At 35.7% G+C, this 13,106-nt stretch overlaps 1 protein-coding gene and 1 pseudogene across 5 annotated transcripts in view; one reads left to right on the forward strand and one right to left on the reverse strand.

Annotated features, from left to right (window-relative positions):
* The window catches only part of SLC25A26 (solute carrier family 25 member 26), a 139,667-nt gene that overhangs the window by 98,352 nt on the left and 28,209 nt on the right, over nucleotides 1-13,106 (reverse strand). For 4 of the 5 annotated variants that reach the window (XR_005650446.1, XM_039851717.1, XM_039851715.1 and 1 more), the window contains 2 exons: nucleotides 4,707-4,811; nucleotides 3,518-3,565 (listed from right to left, as the gene is read on the reverse strand). The exons of the other annotated variant lie outside the window; for it this stretch is intronic. Coding sequence is in view for 3 of the 4 variants with exons in the window: in XM_039851717.1 (XP_039707651.1) it covers nucleotides 3,518-3,565; nucleotides 4,707-4,811 (153 nt within the window). In the remaining variant the exon portion in view is untranslated. The remainder of the gene's footprint in view (nucleotides 1-3,517; nucleotides 3,566-4,706; nucleotides 4,812-13,106) is intronic. 5 annotated transcript variants of the gene reach the window in all.
* LOC120593720 (3-hydroxyisobutyrate dehydrogenase, mitochondrial-like) lies at nucleotides 686-1,772 on the forward strand (annotated as a pseudogene).

Here is a 13,106-nt window from a genome sequence, read left to right on the forward strand (position 1 = left end):
TGCCATTTTGAATAAACAAAGTCATCTCAGGAAGGTCACACTATTTGCAAGAATTGCAGCCTAGAAATTAATTACAAGTGTGATATATGTCAAAACAAATTTTTAAAAGAATGGAATGCAGTTGTAACCATGTGTTTTATCTATTTATTTGTATGCAAAACCAGTATTCTCTGGCACGTAATTATATTAATTTATTCAGCATCTCTCAGAAAAATAAAAAAGGTTCATTGGTCCCCCTGCCTTTTTCCTGCACTCAGCAAAATCTGAGTAACACATGCTTAGTGAGAAAATAAGTACAGAAGATATAGAACAGGTGATATTTTTGAAAGGCAGAAGTCATCTTCACACAAATGACCAATTCTGAAACATCCCATTTGCCTTCAAAAGAAATTTTTCAAAGATATACATCACCTACATAAAACTACACTAAAGGTTGTTACCTTGCACAAATCGAAGCTTTAAATAGCAGTGCCAGTGTTTCATAAAGAAGACTATAATCTATAGTACAAAACAAACGAACAAAAAATCTACCTGGGAATATAATTAGGGATTTCAAAGAATTTTAAGATTCTGCTAATTGTGACAATATTTATTTAAATTTAAAACATTTTCATAAATGAATAGCATCCAAGTAACTCCAAAGAGAAAACGAATGTATGCAGAGTGGGCAAGTCAGGAGTGGAAGATGTCACCACAGGGAAGTCACCACAAGGAGACAGGCGGGTACTCCATGGAGCCACCTCCAGCTCCGGTACTGGAGCTGCTGGCAGCGGCCGTCAGCAGCCAGCATTGCCAGCAGTGTTTTCTAGGTCAATATCCAGTTGGATTCACTGGACTAGGCAGCATGGGGAATCCAATAGCAAAAAAATCTCTTTAAACATGGTTATCCACTCATTATTTATGAGGTATATGCATGCAGAGTTTCAAGAAGCAGGTGAACAGGTAGTGTCCTCTCCAGCAGCATGTAGTTGAAAAAAGCTGATAGAATTATTACAGTGTTGCCTACCAGTATTAATGCAATAGAAGCCTATTCTGGAGTAAATGGAATTCTAAAATATGAGTAGAGAAAGGCTCACTATTAATGGATTCAAGTACTATTGATCCTGTGGTTTTGAAGGAATTGGCCAAAGTTGAGAAAATGGGAGCAGTTTTCATGGATGCCCCTGTTTCTGGTGGTGTGGGAGCTGCTCAGTCTGGGCACCATACGTTTACAGTGGGAGGAGCTAAAGATGAATTTGCTGCTGCCCAAAAACTGCTGGGTGCATGGGCTCTGATGTGATGTACTGTGGAGCTGTGGGGACCCAGTAGGCTGCAAAGATCTGCAATGACATGCTGCTAGCTATTAACAAGATTGGAACCACTGAAGCTATGAATCTTAGAATCAAGTTAGGGCTTGAACCAAAACTATTGGCTAAAATCCTACATATGAGCTCAGGACAGTGTTGTTCAAGTGAAACTTACAATCCTGTACCTTGGGGTGATGGATGGAGGTCCCTCCTCCGCTAATTACTATCAGGGTAGATTTGGAGCAACACTCACAGATAAGGATCCTGGATTAGCACAAGACTCCAAGACTCTGCTACCAGTACAAAGAGCTCTATCCTCCTGGGCAGTCAAGCCCACCAGATCTACAGGATGAGGTATGTGAAAGGATACTCAAAGAAAGACTTCTCATCCGTGTTCCAATTTCTACAAGAGGAAGAGACCTTTTAAGCTTATACTTTGGCTATAGACGCTGTTGGAAACCAAATTCTGTCCTGAGCCTCCTTAAAGATCACTACACAAGTAAATGAGTTTAATCAAAAAAAATCTATCTGCTTTTGATTACTAAGTCACCATAAACCCTAGGATTTTTCATCCATTTTTAACTGTTTGCTCTTTTTATCTTTTTAGTGAACATACATTATCTGAATTCTTTTTCTGTAAGCCACCCATGGTTTATGCTAATTAGCTAACTAACCTTTTTCAAATATTTGATCCTTGATCACCTTCAACTAAATCGCTGCATATTTCAATCAGGATATTATTTACTTCACTTCACAAATAAAACCAAATATTTTTCAGTAGGATGAAAATGATCTTAAAGAGAAAAACAAAAGAAATCAGTGTGGGGAAAGAAGGTAGAGAAAGGGAAAGTATAGTGAATTACGTATGACCTATGTCCCTCAGGTAGTTTGTCCTGTTAACCAGGTGGTGATACTTCTGCATTACTGAGGTTATTGATTTATTTTCCATGGACTTGATAAAGCAAAAGAACTCTTTGCTACATGTTTTATAATCTGAACTCCATTACAGCCTCTTAGTGTGTCCATCTTATAACAATTCTAAATAGAACCATGTTACTTTGAATTCAAATAAATTTCTATGCTGATAATAAGAAAAAAGGGTATGCAGATGTTATTTTGTGATTTAATAGAAAATTATGTCTCAATCCTTTTTACAATGTATACATATATCAAATCATCATGCTGTACACTTTAAATACCTTACTATTTTATTTGCCAATTATATTGCAATGTAGCTGGGGGGTTGGAGTGGGGGGTACTGCAAAATTTAAACTCATTAAAAAAGAAAAAAGAAAATTATGTCCCAAATCAAAGACTTCTCTTATAACTCACATACCTATAACTTTTGAATTTCAAAATAGCATCTTCTACATGAGGCAAAAATTAAAACATGCTTCCTGCAGTAATATACTGAAATCATTTTGCTTTTTTAAGGAGGGGGAGGAGGGGAAGAAAGGGAGAGGAGGGAGAGGAGGAGGGAGAAGAAATTTACCACATATTAAATCACACAAGTTGTGGGTCAGAAGGCACAGGAGGTGAAATGGCTCACTCCCAGGCATATCTGCAGTGCCAGGACTCTAGGCCAGACTGAACTTCCCAGTTCATCATCATATTTTGTAATCAGGAAAACAAGAGTTAACTACATGATAGAGACTTTTGAGATACTTGTCTCTCAGAGCAGTGGCCCCAACCTTTTCGGCACCCAGGACCAGTGCTCCTATGAGAATTTAATGCCTGATGATCTGAGGCGGAGCTGAGATGGTGATGCTAGCGATGGCGAGCGGCTGCACATACAGATGAAGCTTCGCTTGCTCAATGCCCCTCACCTCCTGCCCTGTTCCTAACAGGCCAAACACCAGTCCAGTCTGCGGCCTGGAGGTTGGGGACCCCTATCTTAGAGTGCTTCTTTCACTACCAAATTCTGTGTATTACAATATTTAACTTGATATCTTGCCCTTTGTAGTTATTTCCTAAATATTTCAGCTACAACAGACATTTAGCCACTCTAGAAGTACAAAGAAGCTACAGGATGGACCATTCTTATCACCGGGATCGCCCTTTCAGCAAACTCCTTCTATCCATTTATTAGATGCAAGAACCAAGATAAGACTAAACGGTGTTTTTAAAAGTGATAATTTCCTTCTTTAATTTTTAAACCAGTTTCACCAAATAAGTTTACTGAACAAAGCATATCATATTTGTACTTCAATGTTGGAAATTAAGTTAGTCACCTCTCTTAAAACCGTGCTTTTGTAGCCTCGATACAATCCTTGGATACCCTGAAACAAACAAAAGGCAGAAAATTCAGAAAATCAGAATAGCAGAAATTTGTGAATGACATCTAAATAAATCATATTTACCTTTTCTAAAGTTTGAGTTGTAAAATGTTCACAATGGCCACAGTTCTGTAAGAGGTTAAAGAACTAGCCTAAGGTATGCAAAGCTCAGGTCAGCTCCCTTTAAAATGGGAACATCTCTAGCAATAAAATTGACTACATATTAATGTAGCTTTAGTGGCTTTCAAAATTTCTTCTCCTGAAAAGAATACTTAAGATGTTTTAACTAAATACATTTCCAGAAGCAAATGTACACAGCATGCTGATTACCCTTTCATATAAAAACAGAATTATATTTCATAGTTTCAATCAAAAGACATCAGAAATTCATTAATAAACTCTCAGTAGCGTTAAATACCTCTGGACAAGCTTTGGCTTATCTGTTTAACTGTCTACATGAATAAACAGGGACCTTCTACCGTCTGGATTGATCTCATTCATACAATTAAATATTCAGTATCTCCTCACAGAGGGACCATTAAGAATAACTTTTCTAAAACCTAGACCCATTGAAATTTCCATGTGATTGACTTTTATAAAACAACAACAACAACAACAAAAACATTAAAGTTTCTCTAAAAAGTATACAGGAAGCAGCTCAATGGTCCCTAGTAACATGGCCAGGAGGAATGATTTCTGACCCACAGCTTAACACTAACCAGTAAGAAGAATTACATTTGACATAAACATTATGACACTGGTCATTAACATCAGTCTATTACTACACTTCTCTTCCATGGGTCCTCAAATTCTGTAATGACGTTTTAATATATCTTCATTCATTTTACATATTTACTATTTATTCCATATCTGAATCCAAAAGAACTATATAGGATGATTACAATGTAGGACACATATACAACAGTGGCACTCAATATGTGTTTGTTTAGAAATTTTAAAAATGAAAATAAAAATTCGAAAACAAAGGAAAAAAACATTGACAATTTTAGCATAAAAAGTTACTATAACTAGACATTACATTTAGCTTTAAGGTCTCATCTAGGACTCCTAAGACTCATAGTGTTCCTACTAGCTACTATAAAATTTTTCTCAATCAAGAAAAGAGCTTAAAAACACATCTTACCTCTTGATATAAGATGTTTGAGAAAATTTGAAATGTTCTCAAAGAAGCTGAAACCTGTGCCCTCTGCTTAACTACTTCGGAAGGAACTCGAATCAGGCAGGCAACCTAAAATATATAAATTTAATCATATCCTAGCAAAGTAATAACTGTTATGAAAATTGAAATTTTTTCAAAAGTGAAAATTATAGTATCAAAAAACATATTGTACAGGCTTAGTGCAAGACATCAAAAGGCTTTTGGGTTTTTGGGGTTTTTTTTTGTTTTTAACCTAAAAGACCTAGAATCCTTAATGGACATCCACTGTTTTATTGGCACAAAACCTTTCCTCCCTTATTCTGTAAAGATCCTCCCACCTCCTGCCGTATTGTTCCAAGCACATCTATAAGCCCCTGGATAACAAGAAGCACATTTACTCATGTTGAACTCCCAACACCTATGGAATGACATCTAGTGTTCACACAACAGCCACTTCAAACATGTCTGATGAAAGAATGAACCAAAAGGGCCTTTGCTTTACTGGAAGTAACGCGCACATTGGTAGAGGCAAAACTGATCATCAGCTGGTTACCCTTAACTTTCCATCTCATCCCACTGCAGCTCAACCAGCTCTCAGCCCCAGCACTCCAGCTCCCCTCACCGTGTAACGAAGAAGTAACTCCAGGCACTCTCAGACCCTGCTCCGCCATTCAAGTTGACATAGGTCCTGGTTGGTCCATCCCCACCCAACTAGTCAACAAATAATTTTAACATTATCCTTCATGATAAGCCAGGAAGAGGTATATGCCACCTCAAACTTACACTTCTAGGACTCTGCCTTTAGTAAACTACTTCTTTTCATGAATTAGAACAATAAAAAATTGGTCAATCACTCACACTTGTCATCAAAATGACAAGAAATAACAAGTGTTGCCCAAGATGTGGAGAAAAGAGAACTCCTGTGCTCTGTTAGTGAAACTGTAAACTAGTAAAGCCACTATGGAAAACATGAAAATTAGAACTACCATATGATCCAGCAATTCCATTTCCAGGTATATAGCAAAGTAAACAATATCACTATCTCAAAGAGATATCTGCTCCCCTATGTTCATTGTGGCATTATTTATATTAGCCAAGACATGGAAACAATATGTTCATCAATAGATGAATAAAGAAAGTGTGGCATGCATATACAATGGAATATTACTTAGCCATAAAAAAGAAAGAAATCCTGCCATTTGTAACAACATGGATGGACCTTGAAGGCATTATACTAAGTGAAATAAATCAGAGAGCAAAAAACAAACCATATGATCTCACTTGCACGTAGAATCTAAAAAAATCAAACACGTAGAAACAGAGAACAGACTTGCGGTTGTCAGAGGCAGGGGCTGGGAAGTGGGCAAAGGTACAAACTTGCAATTATAAGGTCAGTTCTAGAAATGTAGCATACAGCATGGTGACTAAAGTTAACAATACTGTATTTAATATATGAAATTGCTAAGAGTAGATCTTAAAAGCTGCCATTAGGAAAAAAAAAATTTTTTTTAATATACAAGGTGATGGATGTTAACTAAAATTATTGTGGTGATCATTTCACAATATATATATCAAATCATTATGTTCTATGCCTTAAACTCATATAATCTTATATGTCAGTTAAATCTCAATAATCTTGAAAAAGAAAAATAAATGGTCAAACCAGAAGGAACTCTGCCCACAGAAGGACAGAAGGCAGGGGTGGGGAAAGGGCCTCAGGGTACAGGGAGGGAAACTATGAACTGATCTTTTAAACTGTTTTAATAGAAGTACTGTATTTTTAAGCCTCTACGCACTAGGCAGTCTACCAAAGGTGCAAATTTTTTCTGCAACTTAAGATTTCACGCACCTGACTCACGTTTTGCATATGGTTGAGGAAATTCCCTTTAAAACTTTTAGACTTCAAAAAAAAAAAATGTATACGCACACACACACACACTTGTCTATTTATAGATATATATTTACATATGTGTTTATGTATACACATATATATACACATTATAAAATATGTAGTATATATAAATACATATATATTTGAGGCACAATAAGAAACGGAGGCAATCTTTCTTCAATGACACATGTAGTAAAATGGAAAGAGCAACAAGAAATTTAACAAAACCATCCCACCAAACTCAAAGAGGTTTGTCCCTTTCAATCTATATTCTCCTAATTCCTAATCCGAGATTATTGCCCAATTGGATACTTATGTAAGGCTTTATCTTTCCAATATTAAGTGGCTCTGAGGTATGGATCAGTAAACTTTTAAAGTAAAAGATGAAACAGCAAATATTTTGGACTTTGCAAGCCACCTGGTCTCTGTCGCAACCACTCAACTGTGCTTGGGAACACAAGAGCAGCCATAAAAATATGTAAATGAATGATATAGCTGCATTCCAATAAAACTTTATTTAGAAAAACAGGTGGCAGTTTGCCAACCCTTGATGTAAGTAATTACACTGGCAAATTCTTCTTTGGTACAAGCCTTGGCAAGAGCAGAATAGGTATGGATAGATACAGGTCTCAGTACTCCTGGAAACAAGGGCCAAAGATGGTATGTGATATGATTCTAGATGTCATGGAGTCAGGTAACAGGGGCATATCATCTATAAAAGATAGCTCAAAAGCAACAATGCTTTATGTTAACGCACTACAACAGGTATGGTTATAACAAAGAATTCATTACCTGAAGTCGCTTTTTCTCAAAACTGACAAGACTTACAAAACAATATAATCTGATTTCTGTTTCTTAATTCATTAAATATTTGAATGCTTTTTGTTTGCAAAGATATCTGCAATATGAGTTAACATACCTTTCCACTCACAGTCTCCCTTCAAACTTACCTAATTCAGTTGAACAAAAACACCTGAGCCAAATATTGCTGCAAGGTAAAGAAGAATAAGATGGTGCCCTGGCCTCAAAGAACCCACAGCTACATACAGATAATTTGAATAATATATGGCCAAATAAAAAGAGGCATATACAAGTAATAAGGCAAACAGGAGGGGCACTAGACTCAGGAAAAACTGCCTGAGGTTATGCCTTCACGGAGCAGTCCAAATTAGCCAGAATTAGCTGGCAAGAAAGGTGAAAAGGGCATGATGGGGAGAAAAAAACATGAGTAGCCTGGCTCATACCTTCCAGCATCACCCTGTCACACGACTGGGTCCAGGACAAGAAGTACAGGCCTCCTCTTTTTTCTTTGATGCCTCCCAGCCGTGTCCACTTGCATGTGTTGGCCAGAACTACATGACATGGCCATCCTCTATTAGGAAGGCTGAGAATGTATAAGTCTAGTAAAGAGTTGATGGCACTGCTACCCAAACCAAATCAGTATTCTGTCGGCAAGTGAGACAGGGAAGGCAAATTAATAGTGTCTGCCAACCTTCTAAAAAGAATCTTTTTTCCATAGGTTACTCAAGATCAATTTCAACTGAAAGCAACCAAGAACTGTACTTAATATTCAAGAGGGACAGAAATTTGTAATGGAGATTTGTAGAACAAGGTATCAAGAGTCCCAAGCAATGTACACACGAGGGTTAACAGAATTCACCAAAACTATTTCGATGGAGGGCTGGGACAGGAGACTCATTACAGAGAACTCGTAAGTAATTTTGAGATAGAGACAGACAGATGTAGACTACTACTACAAGAAGGGGGCTAAGGCACGAGGAGATGGGGTTACAGTTAAAGGTAGTTGTTTTTCTTATTTTATTTGGGATGGTAAATAGCTGCACATAGGATGGGGAAAGTGATAGCAGCAAGGCAGAAGTTAACAATCTAGGAAAGAGAAGCGATAATACATATAAATTCCAGAAGCTATGAGAAAAGGCAGAGTCAGCAGCCTTTGCAGATGCCTACACTGCTGTGACTATCTCCCTTTGCCCAGGCTGCCCCTCAGCCAAGGGTGACATTTTCTGCATCTACATCAGACCTTTCCTTCGGGGCTCAACCCCAGAAGGGAATGAGCAGGGGCTAGTTTAGGTCTCAGACCTAGACTGTGGCCAAGTTCTGTAAGTGAACTCTGAAATGTTCCCTTTGCCTTCTGGGGTCTGATTTTTTTCTTATTTGACTTGGTCCAGAAATCTTTGTAGGATCCTTTTAAGTCTTGATTTCTATAATTCTTAATTTTCCTCAATCATATCCTCTCTTCTTTACCTCAAAAGAATCTTTACTCTTCAAATAAACTATTTCCTCCTTATTCTTATTTCCCAAAATTATCTTACCTGACATTTTTTACTTATTAACTTATACCACATAGTTTTTCATATATATTATTTTCTCTTCTACTAAACTATAAAGATAAGGAGAAAATATGCATCGACCTTACGAATCAAAGGGAAAGAATCTCTCTAAAGTATTTTTCCCTAGCTTTATTTAGGTATAACTGACAAAATTATATTTACTATTTTTTTGTATTATTTTATGACAAAAGTAGACTACACAAGAGGAAGAATAACACCAAAACTCAATCATTTCCACAGAAATGACCTTACCAATACTTCAGAATTTTTTAAATATATATTTTTCTTTGTATTGAATAGACCGCCTATATATAGTTATATAAAGACTAGAAAAAAATAGAGTGGGATTGCAGGTGATGTTTCTCCTTCTTTTTTACCTACCTATATTTTCTAAAGTCTCTACAATAAATATGTATTATTACTTCCTAAGTATTTTTTTAAATGATTTTAAAGGGCAAAAATATTTGCTATGGACCAAAGATTCTAAGTGAGAAAAAAAAATGAAAAAACTACTTTAAAATGTGTTTTTAGATACAATCCTATTTATTAGCCTTGACCAAAAAAAAAAGTATTTTTAATTTAATGACAATAACATGCACAAAAACAGATTAAACAGCTTATATCAAGGCCTACGATTAGTATAAATTATGTTACCTTTGATAAGAGTGAACTTTTAAATCTACCCTCATAAAACCAAAATAGAAAATAAAGTCCTGTGAAACTTACATGAACCTAAAAGGACAGCTCCCAGCATCTAAAATTCATTAAAGAAATGAAAATAAATAAATAAAAAAGAAAAGAAAAAAGATAGAAAAGGGTATACTAACTCTTTATATTTTTCAATTCAAGAGGTCAAGAGTAAAATATGACCTCAATATGTCAAGGAAATAAGAATTGTCTACTTTTGTGAGTTGGCATAAATATTTATGGAACTTCATGCTTCATAACACTCCATGTTCTTGCATTATGTTTTTATTTCTTAAAAATACAGAAACAGAAGAAAAACTCTGAAAAGGTTCTCAGATGAAACACAGTAACTAACACAAGGGGTACAAAGCACTCAGCATGGCTTCCTGACTTCCGCAGCGTGGCAATTTTGGCATAAGAGAGAGGCCACAAAGTAATGCCTCTGTCTGTTTCCTCCAGTAACTCTGCTGCCTCCCATTTGGTTTTCTATTAACTCTGATCTTTCTTAGATTTGAATTTGAGCTACAACAGAGTATTTCACTGCACAAGAACAAAAACATGTTACAGTATTGTGATTTTACGGAAGAAAATAAAGGTAATGTCATCTGTGGGTCTCTTGGTAAATTCACTCTTTAGGGCATTCCTTCCTCATAAATCTGGGGTTCGGTGTGAATCCAGATTTGTTTTGTGTTTTATTTGTTAAAGTTCTATGAAAGGACAAGAAAACTAAGGTTTTTCCATAAAGAAAATACACGTCTCCACCTTTTATCAACATTGAAATGCAATACTGGCCTCATTAGATTTAAATGTACCAAAAATTTGATGACCTTTAGATTAAAAATTGTCTGTAATAATGAAGCTGCTACCAAGATTTTTTCTTTGACATAATTAAAAACTTTTTTGATATGATTTTATTTTTGCAATGGAGAGTTGAATATCTCCTTTAGTATTTATTAAGCATCAAAATGCAAAATTACAAGTTATAAGACTAAGTGTATGAAAGGGAAAAAGTTAGTGAACTTCAGCCTTACATTAGGTAAAATAAGTGAAGGCAGAGGGAGAGAAGAGTAGTCAGAGACAGATGCCGCTAAAATCTCTGGTTCTTTCATTGCTACAACCAAACTGCATACCTCCACACAGTTACCTGCCAGTGTTTTACAGCCTCACTTCCAGCCTCTTGAAATGTTCTTCAGTCACTATGTATCACCAATTGTATCTTTTATTAACATTACATCTTTTTCCCCAACTATTTCAACATAGTTCACAAAAAACTGCCTAATTTAAGCTTTTTCTCTCAGAAACTCAATCAACAACCTATAAATAATTATGTCAGCATTTTATACATAAATCAATCCGAGATAGTAGAAGTTATTGAAGGTCAGAGAGTTACTTGGCTTAGGGAGTAAGGATGAAACCTAAATCTTTTGATTATCATCTCCAGAATTATTTTTCATAAAAGGTATACCATATTTACACATATCTAATGAACTTAAAGCTTAAAGGTTTAATATCGGTCCAGTGTTTAAACAGGAAAATCTACAACAAATTTAATAGAAACTTAAGTCGAATAGAGCCAATCACAGCAAAAACCAAAAAGCTGCTTTGGACTTTGCAGAGTAAATTCAATGTGGCAAATTAATGAGAGATTTTTGAACTCTGTATCTTACTTATTTACTGTACTTTATTCCACATTCTTTGTGTAATTCCCAAAATTCTTTCTAGAAAGCACGTTGCCAAAATTAAGAATATCAAATATATCTTTCTACACCACCATTTAAAAGCGAAACCCTATAACTGAACAGTTCATCTGTGTGCCAATTCTGCCATCTTCTGGTTACAAATGGAATCACAGCTGCTGATAAAAATCCAAACAATTTATCAATCCTAATTTCCTTAAAAGGGTTTACATTTTATCCACTGATTTGGAGCACAAGTTCATCACACCTTTCTTCCTTATAAGACTCTTTCCATGTATATGAGTAGCCAATAAGCATAAGAAAAAAATTTTAATATCCAAACAGAAAGTTAATAAGTCTTCTCAACAAAAATAATTACGTCATTAGGCCCTATGTCTAAAAGTTGTTCACATAATTTTACACATCCCAAGAGGTAAGCCTCAAAAAAGTAAAAAATTTTATATCTTTCCTTAACAGAAATGAGCCATGATTTTATAAAAACCTCATGGATAGATTTATATTATATATAACTTTCTATTGCTATAAAATCTGAAAAGGAAGACTATAAAGGTAACTGCATTAGTTCCAATTGCTGCCCTAATAAATTACCACATACTTAGTGGCTCAAAACAACACATTCTCATAATTCTGGAGGTCAAAAGTCCAAAATGAATCATATTGAGATAAACTCAAGGTGTCAGCCAGGTGGCATTCCTTCTGGAGGCTCCAAGGAAACATCTATTTCCTTGTTTCTAGCCACCTGCATTCTTTGGTTTGTGGTGCCTTCTTCCATCCTCAAGCTAGCCGCATAGCATCTTAAAACCTTTCTCTCTGACACTCCTGTTTCCCTCTAATAAGGACCCTTGTGATTATACTTTGCCACGTGGATAATGCAGAAAAAATCTTCTCAGTTCAAGATTCTTAACTTAATCATAGCTGCAAAGTTCCTTTTGCCATGTCAGGTAACGTATTAACAGGTTTGGGAGACTAGGACATATTGGAGGGGGGCATTATTTTGCCTACCATAGTAACTAACAGCAAATTTTAGAACCCTGACCTTTTCTTATTTTCAGAAACTCCGAGTGACCAGAATTCTTAACATTACCCAAGTAACACACTTCTCATTTCCAGTTCTGCATCAGTTCTGCCATTTAAAAAATATTACATAAAAAGTACAAGACAAAGATGTTCCTGGAAGTACAGAGAAAAATGTCTGTCTATTAATTCTGTAATAGCGTTCTATTGCCCACAGTAGCTGAGAAACCTTGAGTGAGTCACTAAACTTTGAATTTTAACTTCTTCACATTCTGAATTTTAACTTCTTCATAATGGCCCTCCTAAAACTATAAAATTCTAAAAATGTGCTACATATAGCAATTTGCGTGACATGGGACTAGAACCAACATTTATTGGACACTTTATGTATCAGATGCTAGGCTGGGCACTTTGTAAGTGTTGTATCATTTAATCCTTATAAGAACTGTAAGGTGGTGGCATTAACTCTGTTTTTCAAGATAAGGAAAATAGCAGATATGTGAAGTTAAATAAGTGGCCTACGGACCCACAGCAAATACGTAGACAAGACACAATTCTGACCCAGACCTTTGTAAATTGACAGCTCATGATTCACAAACTGCCTCATTACAGAGGCCTTCAAAATATTTTCTACTTATTTAAGAAATGTATCCAACTCATTATTTATACAATCCCCAAGGACAGTGATCATAATTCTTAATTTATGTTTCTTAGCATCAATCATAGTGTTTGATATATAATAGGC

This window comes from Pteropus medius, unplaced genomic scaffold, assembly GCF_902729225.1.
Source record: "Pteropus medius unplaced genomic scaffold, Ma_sr-lr_union100, whole genome shotgun sequence".
Classification (NCBI taxonomy): domain Eukaryota; kingdom Metazoa; phylum Chordata; class Mammalia; order Chiroptera; family Pteropodidae; genus Pteropus; species Pteropus medius.